Source organism: Delphinus delphis, chromosome 1, assembly GCF_949987515.2.
Source record: "Delphinus delphis chromosome 1, mDelDel1.2, whole genome shotgun sequence".
Taxonomy (NCBI): domain Eukaryota; kingdom Metazoa; phylum Chordata; class Mammalia; order Artiodactyla; family Delphinidae; genus Delphinus; species Delphinus delphis.
The window spans coordinates 100334272-100352436 of NC_082683.1; the positions used below are offsets into that span (position 1 = coordinate 100334272).

General features: G+C 41.1%; 1 protein-coding gene across 1 annotated transcript; it reads right to left on the minus strand.

Annotated features, from left to right (window-relative positions):
• Positions 1 to 1991: 1991 nt before the first annotated feature.
• On the minus strand, positions 1992 to 17908 carry BCAS2 (BCAS2 pre-mRNA processing factor). Its single transcript, XM_060027598.1, has 7 exons — positions 17661 to 17908; positions 17459 to 17551; positions 14858 to 14928; positions 12699 to 12860; positions 4427 to 4477; positions 3640 to 3720; positions 1992 to 2301 (listed from the first exon to the last, which is right to left on the minus strand). Exons 1-7 carry the CDS (start codon positions 17751 to 17753, stop codon positions 2175 to 2177), a joined length of 678 nt encoding a protein of 225 aa, XP_059883581.1. The 5' UTR covers positions 17754 to 17908; the 3' UTR covers positions 1992 to 2174.
• Positions 17909 to 18165: the final 257 nt, after the last annotated feature.

The following is an 18165-nucleotide window of genomic DNA, read 5'->3' on the forward strand; positions in this document are numbered from 1 at the left end:
TCAACAGTTTTAACATGCTACTGAACTTTCCCCAGGGTTTAGGTTTAGACCATTGTGATGCACTTTGTTTTGTTTGGCCGTGCTGTGTGCTGCACAACTTATGGGGATCTTAGTTGCCCGACCAGGGGTCGAACCTGGGCCCCCTGCAGTGGAAGTGTGGAGCCCCTCGCTGTGATGTGTTTTGGATACCGATTCTAAACCTTCAAAGATTTTTAAACTTCATCACTATATCTTTTTTTTTTTTCTCCACCTTCTTATTTACAACCCATATGTGGCTTTCTTCCCACTTAAATTGATTTTAACCAAGAAGACTTATCAGCAGATATTGACTTGCTTATTTTAATCTGAAATGTTTCCAGTGCAGTCCTGTGTTTACTGTTCCACCCTTCTCTCCGTATACCCACAGCTCCTTGCACAAGTCCTCAAATTGCCAGACTTTTTTTTTTTTTTTTTGCGGTACGCAGGCCTCTCACTGTCGTGGCCTCTCCTGTTGCGGAGCAAAGGCTCCGGACGCGCAGGCTCAGCAGCCATGGCTCACGGGCCCAGCCGCTCCGCGGCATGTGGGATCTTCCTGGACCGGGGCACGAAACCGTGTCCCTTGCATCGGCAAGCGGACTCTCAACCACTGCGCCACCAGGGAAGCCCCACTATACCTTTTTTGACGTTTCATAAGTACTTCATACGTTTCTCTAATTTATTGTCCTCCGTAATTAAGCAGTCAACAGCTCAAGACCAATGAGCTACCGACTGAGGCTAAAGATTTGCCAGTTCCAGCATATCTCATATATCCATTTCCATCATTTTTATTTTAAAAAGAGCAACATATGAAAATATTCAATAAATTATATAAATACTGCTATTCAAAAGATGAGTAAAACTGAACTGATAGATGGTATGAGCTTATAATAATATGAAATATTTGATAGCTCACATATGAAACTCCATACTTACTGTATAGAGGAGGTATGAGTGCAATACACAGAAATTTTAAGATGATTTTAAAAAAAACCGTAAATGAGGTTACATTATACAAATTATTCTGTAACCTGTTTTTCCTATACATGTACCTTCAAAACCACTGACCCATAATATTGTCAATTATACCTCAAAAAAAAAAAGGCACTGACCATTACCAACATAATAGGTTTAAAAAGTTCTAGGTTTAATTTGTATTCTTAATGTTAAACATCTTTTAATTTTTTTCTGGTGAGAGTTCACCTCTCAGTGATTTGTAAAAGGTCTCTCTGTACAGTAAGACTATGACTTATTTGATATATTGCAAATATTTTTTTCTGAATTGGGTAGGAATCTTTTTACTTTTTCATTCTTTACGAGTAGAAGGGTAAGAGCATAACCATGGTGCTAGACTACTGGGTTCAAAATTTGGATGATGCTTTCTAGCTAATAAAACTTCGGCAAATTAATCAGCACCCGTTACAGTTTGTGTATGGGAACAACAGTACGTAATTCCATAGGTTTTTGTGAGGATCCAATTATTTTTCTATTCATGTAAGTTTAGTTCATCTACCTAAAGTGCTTGGAACAGTGCTCAGCACATACTAAGCTTTATGTGTTACTTATGACGATGATCATCATCACAGATGACATATATGGAGTCATTGTATTTCTTTAGTCTTGTTTGGTAATTAAGAAGTCGTTTAGAACTACCTCTTTCATTTTATTTTGGCCGCACTGAGCAGCATGCAAACTTCCCCAACCAGGGATTGAACCCGTGTTCCCTGCATCAGAAGCACGGAGTCTTAACTATTGGACCACCAAGTAAGTCCAACTACCTCTTTATTTGAAATACTTATAAATCAAAAGTTTCCAACTTCTTGTACATGTTGAAAACTTTCAATAAAGATCTCTTGGGTACAAAATATGATCCTGGTGACTCAAAATTAATTCTACGAACATTATTATAAAGTCATACTTATTTTGAAAGTCTAAAGTTTTTTTAAATGGCAAAAACATAAGACAAAACAAGCCACCATGTTGAAATTTTTTATTTTGCTGAAATGTACAAACAGAATATAACAGTCCACATTCTACGCTTTCTAAACATTTAACCACTGATGATTTCCGTAAGATGCTGTTGTTTTTCACAGTTCAGATGTTTGATCTTCTGTGAAAGCCCAACATGCCTTCCTTTCTACCCACCAGATTAGTCTTTTTCAGAAGTCTTGCCGTATGTTTTCTTTGTTTGCCTCTCCATGTTGCTGCTTCATTTGAAAGAGTTCATTTTCTAATTGTACAATAGTCCTTTCAATCTCATAATTCTTACTGACCAGGGATACCCAACTAGAAAAGAAAAAAGGGGGGGAAATTACTTAATGTGAACTTTCCCTTATAAGATTTTTATAGTATATATATTTTCAGCCAGGGTCATAACACTAACCTTCACTTTTAGCTTTACATTTTCAAAAACTGAGGTGTAATTAGGCGGGAAAGTGAGTAAAGGGTGTATAAGGACCTCTGTATTACTTCTTAAAATTGCATGTGAACCTACAATTATCTCAAAATAAAGTCTAATTTAGAAAAGAACAAATTAGAAAGAGCTGAAGAGATATGAAAGAGTGAAGTTGGTATTTAATTGGATTAACAAAAAAGGAGAGAAAATAGGGCAGAGGCAATAAAGAAAAATGATGAAGAAATTCCTACAACTGCTAAGATAAAATTCCATAGATTCAAGGAATCTTCCCCTTCCCCCAGAAAAAAATCTCTAGGACAAATGAAAAGAAACACACATGTACATGTAGAAGATTATATTAGTTTGAAGAACAGTGTGGAAAGATGCATAATAGACTGATAACATGGGGTACTTAGAGGATGAGAGGAAGGTGGAACAAGGACAATGATGTGGGTGATGGAGGCAGGGAGGTTAGGGAAAGAGCAAATCAAAAACGAAAAGAAATGATAAAAAAAATCATGACTATATTCAGAGATTTGTACAAACTTATTTGAATACATGAAGAACAACATTAAAAAATATATATATGGGGCTTCCCTGGTGGCGCAGTGGTTGAGAGTCCGCCTGCCAATGCAGGGGACACGGGTTCGTGCCCCGGTCCGGGAAGATCCCACATGCCGCGGAGCGGCTGGGCCTGTGAGCCATGGCCGGTGAGCCTGCGCGTCCGGAGTCTGTGCTCCGCAACGGGAGAGGCCACAACAGTGAGAGGCCAGCATACAGGGGGAAAAAAAAAAAAAAAATATATATATATATATATATATATGTGTATATATATATATATATAAACAAAGGGAAAAAACCCCTGAGACACATAAAATTATCAAGAAAGTATGGAATCTCCCTCCTGCAAGAGTTAAAAAAATAGACTTTTTTCCTTTTAAAAGGAGAATATAGGTAAAATCCTATTCAGAGCAGAAGTACTGGGCAGAAAACAGGGTGCTCTAAGATCAGAATAAATTAGCAGTGGTTCAGTTTTTGTTTCTAACTCTCATTTCCTTCCGAGCCCATACTTCAGAAAGAGGAAGAGGCAGTGAAGAGTGGGATTCAGAAAACAGCATTTCTGTGACACCTGTGGCACCCCATTTGAATACTGTTTGAATTATATTGTTGAATCTTGATCTTAAAATGTGCTAAGCAATTTAAAAGGTGATGGGATTGTAGATACTCACGTTGACTCCATTTCTCTTAATTTAGATCCAGCTGTGAGTTGCATGTTCTTTCGCTGCCAGTTTAAGTCTTGAATATGTTTCCTGTAAAAAAAATTATTTATACAACCCACCTACGTTCTAAAATAAGACTAAAATCAGCAGAAAAATCTATAACTAATACATCTTTAATCCTTTGAGAAGAACAGATATATGTATGTGTATATATATATACACATATATAGTCACAGACTAATTCCAGGAAATAACTTACTTTTTTTTTTAACTTTCTTCTCATTATTTTTCAATTACAAATTTCATAAAACATGCTCATGGTGAAGAATTAAATACACACACACAAGTATGCACACAGACAGAATAAAAATCCAAAGTCCCTCCTCCCATGTGCTTCTCCTTCTCCCTGATAACTTCTGTTCAGTTTTTGGTGAGTGTCTTTCCAGATTCTTTCCTGTATATGTATGTGCATGTATAGATTAGGGTGTTTTGTTTGCTTGTGTTTTTAACATAAATCAGATTATACATGTTATTCTACAAATTTTCCCCTTCTAAAAGTACCTTTTCAATGTCTGCAGACTTGCAAACTGCAAATGACCTGGTAGAGATGTTTTCAGACCTCAGGTCTATTTCTCCTCCACTCAGGTAGGGCAAACCCAACACTAGACACTGGACACAGTGGATCATCAATTATTTACTCTCATATGACTATAGTCCAATGGTTCCTTTTTCTTCTCATTCTATTTATTAAGATTCACCTCAACTTTATTATAAAATAAGAAGAAAAACAATTTACCTTAACTTCTGGAGCTCTTTCTGTGCATGTTCAATCATATGAACTAGATTTCTAAAAAAGAAAAAGAAAATCAGATTAATGTACATTAAAATCACATAGTACCAACTAAAATGTACTATCTAGTTGATACAAGGTCAAGTTTTTCTGCTAAAAATAGTTAATATTAATTGAGCTCTCTGTGCCAAACACCATGTTAGACACTCTATAAAACTAATTTAATTCTCATAAGAATTCTTTGAGGTAGGTATGATTATCCCTATTTCACAAGTTAGGACACTAAGAAAGATAAAGTAACTTGGTCAAGGTAACATGGTTAAGTGTCAGAGGTGAATTCTACTTCAGGTCTTTTAAACTCTTGAGCCCAAACCATTTACTGATATTCTGATTTTGTGTACTTATATCACTTCTTAAACTGTTATTGTCTTTTCATAGACAAGATGGGAAGTATCTGATGAGTGCACTCATTTACACTCCCTTTTGTCTCTTTATTCCTTTACCTACATTTATCTTGTCACTCTCCCGTCTACTGCTAGCTAGAGAGAAGAAAAAAACTGTTGTGGAAGGCTACAGATTCAGATTCCAGTACAAATCAGCTCTAATGAGCAGAGGGGAGAAGTTGAGCCATACAGAGTTCCACGTGATTATTATTATTAGAGAAGTGATTCAAGGGTAAAGTTCAAAATCTATCTTTTCCTAAATAACAGCTTTACTGAGATATAATTTACATACCATCTCAATTTCCTCTTAAGGCAGTAGAGTCCATTTCAACCACATTGGCCCTACTATGCTCTTGCTCTAGATCCAGTATTGTTTCCCGGCTTTTGTGACTCAAATTTCCTGCTGCCCTTCTGAGTTATTCTCCTATCTCCACTGACTGATTTCCTATAACTAACTCCAATTCTCTAGAGATTTGGTCTTCAAAAAGTGGTGCCTCTCCAGCTTTCCTTTAGCTCATCCCAATTTCCCTGACTTTGACACTCATTCCATGCTGAGGACAATAAAGCTTAGTACTCTATTCCTGACCTCCAACCATTAATAGGGAGCTTTCTTTTGAACCACCTCTTCCTAAAAGCCCAGTTTGTGGTCTTCTCCCTTCTTCCAGCCTCCCTCTTAAGTACACAGGTCTCTCCTCAAGTACTCTGAATGCTGAAACTGATCACACTGCATCATGGGAGTCAGAAGACTTGGCTTCTAGTCCCAGCTCTGCCCTAAATAGCTATGTTTCCTTTGACAAGTCACCTGACATCACTTGGGCTAAGTCTGTTTATTTGTAAAATTAGGGGCTGACCTTGAAGGTTTCCCTTCAGTTTCAAGTACAGAATTCTCTCCTTATTAATGAAATACTATTTTTTTTAAAGCAGTTTGGCACCAAGACCTACTTAGAGCTAAAAGCTTTCTGCCTAGCATATTTGACACCCTCAAATCCTATCACAGAGAAAGAAAATATAGTACAGCTCCTCTGGAGAAGCATCCATTGGGTTTGGAGGAGACAAAATATGTGCAGGAGAATGACCAACACTATAAAGTGTTATGTAATTACGTGTACAACAAGTGATGTGCATAATAATTTGTATAGTTACTCAGAAGAGAGAGAGAGTACCAGAGGCAGAATTTTAATCAGGGAAGAAAAGGAAACAGATTAAAGTTGGGCCTTCAATAAGTCGAATTTGGGTAGAATAGTTAAAGGTATTCCAGGTGGAGATAAGGCCTGAGTAAAGGTTCGGAGGCAGAGTTTATGATAATCACCAAGGAGAGGACTAGTTTGGCTGGAGTGAAAGTCTACAACTGAGGTATAGCCTTTTGCTTTGAATATCATGTTAAATAGCCTGGACCTTACCTTGTAGGTAAGGGAAAGTTATTAAAGGTTTCTAGGCAAGATGAAAGCAATGCTCTCTTCAATTTAATGCCTCCTCCCCACCCCCCATCCCCTCACCTATGTTCTCCTCCATTCCTGGAATGTTCTCGCTCTCCTCTAAACATCCAAATCTCACCCTTTTCTGGAACCCCTGTACACTGTTGGTGGGAATGTAAATTGGTGCAGCTACTATGGAAAATAGTATGGAGGGTCCTAAAAAAAAAAAAACTAAAAATAGAACTACCACATGATACAGCAATTCCACTCCTGGGTATATATCCGGAAAAAATGAAAACTCTAATTCGAAAAGATATACGCACCCCAATGTTCACAGCAGCACTATTTACAATAGCCAAGACATGGAAGCAACCCGAATGTCCATCAACAGATGACTGTATTAAGATATGGTGCATATATACACATACACAATGGAATATTACTCAGTCATAAAAAAGAAATACTGCCATATGCAGCAATGTGGATGGCCCTAGAGAACATTATGCTTAGTGACATAAACAAATTGGACAGAGACAAATATTGTACGATGTCACTTATATGCGGAATCTAAAAAATAATACAAATGAAAATTCATGCAAAACAAAACAGACTCACAGATATAGAAAACAAACTTGTGGTTAGCAAAGGTGAGAGAGAAGGGGAGTAGGGACGAATTACATGTATGGGATTAACAGATACAAACTACTATATATAAAATAGATAAGCAACAAAGATATACTGTATAGCACAGGGAATTATACTCGTTATCTTGTAATAACCTACAGTATAATCTGCAAAAATACTAAATCACTATGCTGTATACCTCAAACTAACACAAAAATCAACTATACTTTAATAACCCCCACCCCCATTCCCTAATCTCACTCTTTTATAATGGTCCTAATCCTTAACGTCCCTTTCTTTGGATCTCTAGTTTATGGACCACAACACACAATGCAGCACTTGCCCCCATACTGCCAAAAATGAACTACTAGTTATCTGGCCTAGAATATCTTGCCTCCTCAACTAGATAAAGCTTCCTGAGGACAAAGATCACATTTTTCCACTTTGTGAAATACACATTTTGGGGACTGATTTGTTCTCAAATTTCTTAATCATCCCAACCCCATTTTCCCTTTATTCTCCTTGCAACATATTCACAGTAGAAACTGAATTGTTTGTTCTGCAGTTTCTTAAATTCTGGATTTTGCCCAAAGATCCTTATGTGGCCAATAGACATTTAAACATGATTCTGAAAACTTGAGAAAAGGTATTTATTATTTTGTGATTTTTGCTTTACTGTTTCAGGAATCTAACAAATAGTTTTATGCACAGTTGTGTAGTTCAATGGCCTTTTCTCCTTAAAAGAGACTCGGGATTTTAGGGCTCAAAGGAGCCATGGAGATCATCTAACCACTGAGTTTTACAAGTTGGAAACTGAACCCTAAATAGATAACAAAACCTAAAGCTAAAGCTAGTTATATGGAACAGAAACAGGAGCTAGTGGCACTTTTGTTTCTGGTGTTAATTCTCTACTTACAGTCAATTCTCATCATTTGCAGATTCTGTATATGTGAATTTGCCTACTCACTCAAATTTATGTGTAACCCCAAAATCAATACCTGCAGTGTTTTGTGATCATTCATGGACATGCTCAGAGCAGCAAAAAATTTTAGTTGCTGGGCATGCACATTTCCAGCTGCATTGGAACAAGGAGATACGCCACCTTCTTGTTTCAGGTCTCATGCAGGGATGACCAAAGGATAGAGTTTGCTTTCCAACTCTGGCAAGTTACTTAACACTTCTGAACTTTATCTTTTCTTTTATAAAATAAAGAAAATACAGAATCTGCCAGGATGAGCTGTTTTAAAGGATTTAAGATTATAATCTATCTGAGATGTGTATATATACATATGTACATATTTCTCCCAGGAGAAATGGTTCAGTATTTGTTAATTCAGTATCCAAGGCCACTTTATAAAGCACAACATGCAATAATGAGAGCTAACTGTATAAGCAACCCCCCCACATTAAGGATTACACTCTACCAAGCTGTGATTTGTAAATCAGACCTCAGAACTCATTATTGCAATATTACACAACAAATGTGTTAGGTTTATATTCCCTTAAACTTTGAGATGGGTCTCAAAGCCTTTCATATGGGTTGTAGTTCTAGGACATGACCCCAAGTGAAAGTCCAGCTATACTATTTTTATCCCACTTCTACTCTACTTCCCACATTAAAAAAACAAGACTGGTGAGTGGTCTTAGCACTGCAGGGTCGGGGGCAGAGGGGGTGCAGGGCCTGGGCCCTGGTCCCCTGCCTTCATTCGCTCTGGGGTCACCAGTGGCAGTGCCATAAGGAGCCAGGCGCCATGCAGAGAGTCAAATCTCCACCCAGCATGGGGCACGTTTCTCCTCCAGCTGTAAACACGGTATTTCTTAAGTAAACATTTAATACACTCCCTCAGAAAGGCAGCCATGGGGGCACGAACCACATGTGGGTGAGAGGAGAGAATTCCATTCTCTTGTCCCAGTGCCTCTGGGATGAGAGGGTGCTAAGGCCTGCAACCCTAGTCCCGGTGCCCAGGAGGGGGTCAGATGGAGCTGGTCTCCAAGGAAAAGACTGCATCCTCCCGGCTGGAGGTAAGAGGCGGGACCTGCTGGGGAGGAGGTGGCCGAGAGTGAACCTGTCTGCAGCACAGCCCTGGCCTCAGCAGAAGCTGCTAGTGAGCACCCTGTGGTGGCTGGGGGTCACGTGCCTGGCTGCAGCTCTTAGGAAAGGATGGGGCAAAGACCGGGGCATTCATCCTCCCACGAGGCTATCTGTGGGCGGGGGGTGAGAGTTTAAGTGGCAGATGAACACCGAGAGGGAGAAAGAAGCCTTGTACTGCCAACTGAGCCAGGCAGTTGGGCAGGGAGGGCAATGGAATATGGCACTATGATCTGTCTTGCTGATTCCTCTCACTGAGGGGGAATGGAGCTCAGATCTGTAGGGCTGAGGCCCAGATCCTCCCTCCAAAGGCTATCCTTTTCACAGATCCCAGGAGACAAGAATAACTGACTGCTATTTTAACGGCTGGAAACTCCTAGAACTTGGACAGGACTAACAAATTGGTGGCGCTGAGATGATGCTCCCCAGGGCGGCTGCCAGGCCCGAGACCCAGGTAAAAGGCAGGAAGAGACGACAAGGCTGACTCCAGTGGGAAGAGGTGAAGAGTGGCTAAGGGAGAGGATGGCTACCTGGGCCTAACTGAAGCTAGTCCGCCGACTGGGCAGAGCCAGCCTTGACTTCGGGCTGACTTCCACCTGGCTGCTGGGTGTCCGAGGTGGATGAAGTGGAGAACAGGGGAGGGAGAAGAGAGACAGGCACTTGAGGCTAACAAGCTGGGCCTCAGGAGCTAGGGAAGGAGGTCCTGCCACCAAGCAAGGACGGGCTAGGAGTCCTGCAAGACAAGGGTACGTGGAGGCTGCCCACCTCACCCGAAAGGTATAGCTACCTGTGACCTACAGTTCCAAGACCTTAGTCAGAGCTAAGAGACCTGGGGAGGGCAGAAGGGAAGAATAAGCAAAAGGTAAATAACCTGTTAGGCTTGAACCGTCACTAGGACTTCAGAGTGTGGGCTGTGGCCAGGGAAAGGTGAGGGTGCCAAGTCCGGGGACTGTTTTTCCCACGTGTTCATGGACAGACAAGACAGCTGCCCTGAGGGAAGGCGGGGAGGTGGGGCAGAGAAGGGGTGCGCACTGCAGTTAGGGGATGTGTTCTCCCAGCTGCAGCTCAGAGTAGACTCTAGGTTGTCTGAGAAGTCAGAGGGAAGAGACAAGAGACAGATGATGACAAAGAATTTCAGCTGAGGGAGGGGAGGGAGGGGCCTGGTCACCTCCTGCTGCCCTGCTGGATCCTGCTAAGCACAGCTAGCCATCTGCCCAGGAGGAGGAAGAGGACTTGAGAAAAGGTGGAAAGAATGTGAGCAAACACACTGCTGAGTTTGCAAGTCTGGGCTGATGCTGTGCTGGTCTCTCCTAAACTCCCAGGGCCGAAGGGCTGTCTGTGGCTCTGGGGGGAAGCCCTCCTTGGTCACATACCAACTTAAATGCCCTCCAACATGTCCCCTATCCATCCTATGCTGGTTTAGAGAAAACAAACAAAAACAACTAAACACAAAAGAAGAATTCCTTTTCCCTTCCTTGCTTTGCTGTAATGGGGTTAGAAGCCAGGTGAGGAGCAACAGGGACAGCTCTCCTTCTCCTGGCAAGGGGAGCGGACACCCCACTTCAGAAGCCCAGGAGTAGGGAGGTTGCAAGAGTCGTTGGAGAGCGGAAGAAAGGCTACAGACAATGGAGGTGGGATCACAGGGTCACAGCCAACAAGCCCACAGGCATCTAATGGCCATGGTCCACCCCGTCAGCCAGGTCCATCCTTTCCCATCAGACACATTTACACTGAGGGTAGCCCCTAACAGTAAGTCCCTGCAGTGAGGGAGATGACGGTGAACACTGTCACTATATGTGACACCATGGGGCCGGCACACAGGGCACACCCCTCACTGTGAGGAGATGACAGTGGCAGCCGGTTCAGGACACCCTGTTCCTATGGCAATGGTCACAACTGGGTCTTGGGGACTCAGGCGGTGTCTGACGACCTGGACATCTGGCGGGTACATCTGGGAAGACGACGATGCAGGAGGCAGGAGGTGATGGGTGCTGAGCTCACAGGAGTGACAGATGCCCGCCGAAGACCCAGCTGTGTCCCAGGCAGAGGTTTGGCACACAGTTTTTTCTGGGAATCATACTCTGGGAGGAAGATCACTAACAGAAAGGTAGGCTTGTAGAGCTGGGGTGGGCTGGCCGTTCAAACGCCAGGCAGTATGAGATGATCACCCTCTGTCCCTCCCCCGCTCAGAACTCCTGGTTTTAAAGGGCAGTAGAAGGAATGGATTCCCTCTTAAGTCCTGGTGTGGCCCTGGGCTTCCAACTGCTTAAAGAGGACAAACCCAAAATACAGATCTTCTTTCTCGAGTTCTCCTGGCCAAGCCCTGGTCCTCCCCTTTCAGGTGGTTCTTGGCCGCTATCATCTCCAAGGCCCAAGGGCCAGCCAGGAGCAGGCCACCAGGGAGTCCAGCAGTTCCTGCACCTGGTGGGGAGGCAGCACAGAGGCCTCCTTCTGGCTTCATGCCCCCCATTCCAGAAGAAATCCCCAAATTCTCCATGGAGGGGCAGGCCTTCTCTAGGGAAGTGAGGTGTTATAAGCAGAACTAAGAGATGGGTAAAAGAAAGAAGACAGGAAAAATAAAGGACAAAAACAAAATAGCTCCCTAACCCCTTATAAAAATGAAATTTATACATATGCTTTGTCCATATTGAGTTTCTTTAAAGAAATTGGTGCCTGTCCACAGCATAGCTTCCTGTACTTCTGAAGTCTTAATTGTTTAAATTTTTAAAAAAAAGGGGGGGAAAGGAAGACAAAAAATTAAAAAATTAAGCAAAACTAAAAGGAGGGGGAAAACCCAAACAAAAGCTTCACACTGCTGGAGATCCGGCTGTTGGGAGATCGCCAACCGGCCAAGCCACCGCCTGTACCCTCTGCCGTCCTCTGTGCAAGATATGATGAGACTGTGGGTCCCGAGGATCAACCTAGTTTAAAAACACCCAAGATGCTTTGCCCTGAATTTTAAGCAGCACATGTGACCCACTACTGGGCATATACCCTGAGAAAACCATAATTCAAAAAGAGTCATGTACCAAAATGTTCACTGCAGCTCTATTTACAATAGCCAGGAATCGGAAACAACCTAAGTGTCCATCAACAGATGAATGGATAAAGATGATGTGGCACATATATACAATGGAATATTACTCAGCCATAAAAAGAAACGAAACTGAGTTATTTGTAGTGAGGTGGATGGACGCAGAGTCTGTCATACAGAGTGAAGTAAGTCAGAAAGAGAAAAACAAATACCGTATGTTAACACATATATATGGAATCTAAGAAAAAAAAAAAAGGTCATGAAGGACCTAGGGGTAAGACGGGAACAAAGACACAGACCTACTAGAGAATGGACTTGAAGATATGGGGAGGGGGAAGGGTAAGCTGTGATAAAGTGAGAGAGTGGCATGGACATATATACACTACCAAACATAAAATAGATAGCTAATGGGAAGCAGCTGCACAGCACAGGGAGATCAGCTCGGTGCTTTGTGACCGCCTAGAGGGGTGGGATAGGGAGGGTGGGAGGGAGGGAGACACAAGAGGGAAGAGATATGGGAACATATGTATATGTATAACTGATTCACTTTGTTATAAAGCAGAAACTAACACATCATTGTAAAGCAATTATACTCCAATAAAGATGTTAAAAAAAAAAAAACAACAAGACTAAAGGTGGCATGGGTTTAAAGGAAACAAAAAAGGCTTCTTACTCATTATACACTTTCCAGGCATTGCATCCATGCTGTGACATTAGTTCCAGATTCTCAATTCGAACCGCTTGATGCTCTAACTGGGCCATAGAATTGTTTACGCATTCTTGCCACGCAGTAATGTCATTTTTCTGACCCGAGGAAGGGGCTGGAAGTTCATATCTGAAATTAAACAACAATGAAATAAAACCACATATTCCTCCAAACCTTTCTTTCTCCTCCCAACAGAATGCCTCATGGGTCTATGCACACTGTAAAAACTGCAGAAGACTGAAGATAAGATGCAGACCTTGCAATAATAAGAAATCTATTTATCCTAAGAAACAATCAATTTACAAATAAGATTTAGCACCATTATACACAGTAACAAAAAATTGTTCACTTTAATGAACAATTCAATAAGCTACACTGTGCATTCATATAACGTACTGTTATATTAGCTATTAAATGTTATTAAAGAATAGTTAAAACATTAAGATGTTTATAATACATTAAGGCAAAAAAGGATAGAAAAAAATATGCACCTACATCCATCCACCATCCCACCCACGCACCTACACCCCTGTAGAGAAAAAATGGCAAAGGGGTATAATAATTTTTACATTTTGAATTCAGCCTTTTCTCTGTCTTCATAATACCCAGTCCTTCAACACTGCCAACACAGCCAGCAACATACACTCTTCATAAATCTCAGCTCATTACTGAGTTACTACAAACTAACTTCTAATTTCCATTTTGTTATTTTTACTAGGTATTGTAAAAACTCCAAATCATTCCTATGAAAAATTGAGGGATATGCAACTGGGATTAAGAAGTGATAAACCATTTTGTTTAAAAAAAAACAAGCTTACACATGCATCATGAATGCAGCATTTTGGGAACTTCTAATCATAACCCACAGTAAGAAATATTTTACACTGTGATCCAGTCCACAAATACACACAGCTGAACAGAAGTTTCACAAAACAAAACTTACCTTTACATGCAATGCATTCTGGTATTTTCTATCCTACTTCCTTAAAAAAGTGCTGTGGTGTCTTACTAAACTTACTTCACAATCTACTGCTTAAAGGATCATGACCTACTTATGGGTTCAAAATATACTGTTATGAGGAGTTACTATCATGAAAATCTTTAGAGCAGAAGCACCTGGAAACAGAACTGAGGAGTCCTAGGAGTTTTCCTGCCTTTATCGTTCAAGCCAGATAGGAAATGGAGCACAAGAAAAGAAAAAATCTGGTCCTTCGGTTCTATAGACTAAAATCCCTCTTTTAATCTGTACATATGCTGAGAGGATAACCCTATTGTTCATGTGGCCCTCTCTGCTCTGCCAGATTAGTTACTGGTTCTCATAATTTCATAGTTTTCTTAGAGCTGAAGGGGACCTCAGATGTTAAGCAACCCAATCCTCCAATTTAGTGAAAGTAACAAAAGGGTGTTTTGGTTTTTTTCCTGAAACAGTTTTGTAGTAAAGTGGTATGGGAAGGGAGACAGTAGAACCAGAGTCAAACTATGCAGGTACTCTAAGTTTACTAATGTTGCCTGTGTAAGAGCGAAGCACTACATGTCTAACCAGGAACCTTTCCTCGGGAATTCTTTTTTCTTTTTTTTTTTTAAATTGCCTTTCTCTACTCTATTCTCTCCCTCTAGAACTTTTTTTTTTTTTTTTAATTTTATCTTTTTGCAGTACGCGGGCCTCTCACCGCTGCGGCCTCTCCCTTTGCGGAGCACAGGCTCCGGACACGCAGGCCCAGCAGCCATGGCTCACGGGCCCAGCCGCTCCGCGGCACGTGGGATCCTCCCGGATCGGGGCACGAACCCGTGTCTCCTGCATCGGCAGGCAGACTCCCAACCACTGCGCCACCAGGGAAGCCCCTCCTCAGGAATTCTTAAACATGAACTTAGTTACAATTTACCATTCCCCTGTTACTGGATTTTAAAATAGTTTGCATTTTTAAATAATGGTGCAAAGAATATTTTTGAACATTAACACAAGATTATATGAACTACTATTATAACTATTACATGAAAAAACATAAATGCATAAAAACAGACAAGATTTTTTTCTCTTCCACATTTAACATGGCTACAACAGTTTTACTAATAAATTAAAATTAAACAATGATTTGAGGCCAGATGAACCCAGAAATAGGACTTACCGTTTCATACTGAGCAATTCAATTGGTTGTCGAGCAGCCAATCTTTCAAATTCATTTCTCATTATGTCGGTCTGATGTGTAAATTGAAGAAAGAATTATTTCCAAAATCATATCAACAAACTGTATTACTATCCATTATTAACGGATCATTTCCCTTCCCCCCAGGTCTTCTCTGCAGTCAGTGCTCTCTAGAATCTGGAGAAGTGCACAGGCACACACACACTTCGTATGTAAAGGGGCCCTCAGAGAAAAGGATTAATCCTAAATCAGTGGTTCTCAGTCCAGCACACATTTAGAATCAAATGGGAGTTTCAAAAACAATTCCAATACAATTCACATTATCCCTCCTCTCCCCCGCTACAGGACGTGATTATAACTTTTGCTTTCAACTCACCAGTTGATTGTAAAGTCAAGCCAGTGTTGAGAACTATGGATCTAAGTATTCACTGGGGGCATGGGAAGAGAGAAGAGGACGTGGGACATAAAATAATTTGCTTTAGCGCTATGAGCCTAAACCTATACTTTCTTTTTGATCTTGGCTGCTCTTTTCACTTTACTCTTTGCAAAGGAGTAACAGGGGAAGGGACAAAAGGACCTGGTTCTGCTGTCTGCTCTAACAATTTTACTATTTTTTAAAAAAGGTGGTATAGCTCTACCTCTTTAAGTCCAGTGTTTTGGTCAACATCTTATTCCATTTAGACTAAAGAGTAGGCAAAAAAGACCTTCCAGAGGTCACATTCCTTGCTTAAAAATTGTGCATTAAGCATGTCTTCATTGGAGAAAGACTGTTTTTTGGATTATTGCTGAGTTTCACACAACTCTAAGAAAATGTGGTTACTTAGTTTCCTGCAGAAACTAAGGCATTCTAGCTAGAAGGCTATGCACAGTGACAGAGTAAAAACTAACAATTAGGTAAGACAGAACTACAAAAATATAGTACAAGCCAATCTTCAGCCACGTAACACCACATGGCTAGTAAGTGACAGATCTGGAATTTTAACTCAACTCTCTTCAAAGAATGAGCCAATTCTCACAGGGCTAAGTCGTAAGAAGAACTCCAGGCATGAATTGCACACATTAAGCATTCATTAAACTGCCTTAGGCACTCTTTATACATTCAGTGATAAATATCTGGGTTCCTATAGTGTGCCAAACACTGTTTTAGGTGATGAAAATACAGTGCTGAAGAAGACAAAAAAGATCCCTGCTCATAGAGCATTCTCATTCTCAGCTTAGACAGGCCTTCCTCAGCCATCCTATCTAAAGCAGTCACCCAGTCACTCTATATCACATCATTACTTTAGTTCTCTGTATAGCTTTATCAATAATCTGATATTTTCTGATTTATCTGTCTCCACACTCTAGAATTTAAACTCCTGTTCCCCAGTAACTCCAATAGAATTGATTTTCGGAAATAGTTGTTAAATGAATTAATGAAAGAGCAGTTCAAACGCAGTTTGAGGAGTGCTTAAGGTCTTGGGCAAATTAGTTAGCCTAACCTGCAGTTTTCCCATCTAAAAAATTGGGATAATAAACATACGGTTATATAGTTCACAGAGCTGTTTTTAGGACTGAGACAGTGAACCCAGTACACTATTAGCTTCTACTATTAGAAAGAGTTAACTAATCAGTATACTAATTATAAAGACAGGAAACACAGGTTGTATCTAAAAGAGGTAAAAAGAAAACTGGCTCAAGTATTTAAAAGTTTGTGACTGAATGCAGTTATCTAAAACTTTCAGAAATCAAGCTAATAAGTACCCATTACTGTCCTTAGTTCTTAATGTGATAACATCTATATTTGGGCAACATCATTTACAAAAAGCATGGGAAAACAGCATGCCATAGGAACATCTCTCTCCTACTTAAAACTTAACCAATATTTTTTTTCATGTTACTTCAATAGGAAATCCTGCGTTTTAATAACAGAATTCTTTCATAAATAAATGGTTAACTGTAATGGGGGAAAAAACGGAACATGTATGTACTAAAATGCCTAACAGAATCCATTAACTTAGAACTGATATTTTACATTTCATTCAGCTAATTAGACCCTAAATAGTATTTTGGGTGCACTTCTGGGCTAAATAGCTAAATGGTTTGATATGGTTCACTTAGATATGATTTATCTCTACAGTCATTCACGTCCACCCAGTAAATATTTTAAGACTTTTGATACAAAGGCCGCCCTCCAGTGGTTCTCAGAGGCTTAGGTAACTAGGCTTTTGTAAATATATTAAAAAACCCTAGATCACTTGTTTTACAGTAGTCCTTAATTAGAGAGAAGAGGATCCCTTTGAGAATTTACGCAATAAACCTATCTCGGAAAAACGTAACACTAAATTTTGCACTGTTAGGTCAGTTCGCGGAGGCCCAGAAAGTCCTTCCGTGGTTCTCAGAATAAGAACCCCGGGGAAGGCTTATCTGTGTAGCTATTTTCAACTGACTGACAATACCTATACAACAGGGTAAGTAGTAGCTAAGCAAGTAACAGTTAAAGCTGGAATTTAAAATTCACTTCTACGTGGCGAAGCCTCTCGATCCAAAATAAGGATTCACAGGATCCTGGTTCATACGCTAGGCTCAAAACATCACGCTTACTTCAAAAGCGGAATAATCCGGGGCTGTCAGATAGCTCAGGTAGTTCTTGGTAGGTCGGTATCTGCGTGTTTCCTCCTCCACCAATGCCGCAGCCTAAGAACGAGAACAGAGGCCAGGGTAGAGGCAGCAAATTGTTAAGCGATTCTTCCAGCACTAAGGGCCAGCGAGCGCTGAGTCAGTTACACAGACACCCCGAACTTACCGCTTCCCGCACACCAGGCGCTTCATAACCTTGGTCAAAATACGGCAGCGCATCCACCACAACCTCTCCGGCCACCAAACCCGTACCCGCCATTCTTAGGTTCGCCGAAGTTTTCCGACTCCGCGCTGGCTCAGGTTCACTTAAATACTCCTGCGCCCTACGTTAACGTAATGACGTCGCCTGCGCATCAGCTTTGGCGCCTGCTAAGTTAATTCTGATGGCGCGCTCGCTAGAAATTGCCCGGCCATTTTGTTTTGGCCGGAATTGACGTCACGTCGTGGTTTCCCCTAGTCAGCGGTACATCTCAACTTCCTGTCCCCACGTGCTCTACCGTTTTGCCTCCGACTAGCAGCAAAGTGGAGAGGAGTTGGGACTTTCGGTTTCCTCCAGGACGCTGATATTTGGTTGGGGAATCCTTTAAAACTTTTGGAGGGAACTGGCTGCAGGATTTGGCGGGGAGCAAGATACTGGTTTCCCACCTCGGCTTTACTCTCCTAACCTTCCA

Coding starts and splice junctions, on each gene's coding strand:
- BCAS2 (XM_060027598.1), bottom strand. CDS start 17,753: ATGGCGGGTACGGGTTTGGTGGCCGGAGAGGTTGTGGTGGATGCGCTG. Junction 4,478..12,698: donor GCCTGGAAAGTGTATAATGA/GTAAGAAGCCTT, acceptor TTTCTTTTTTAG/AAATCTAGTTCATATGATTG. Junction 2,302..3,639: donor TTAAGAGAAATGGAGTCAAC/GTGAGTATCTAC, acceptor TTTCTTTTCTAG/TTGGGTATCCCTGGTCAGTA.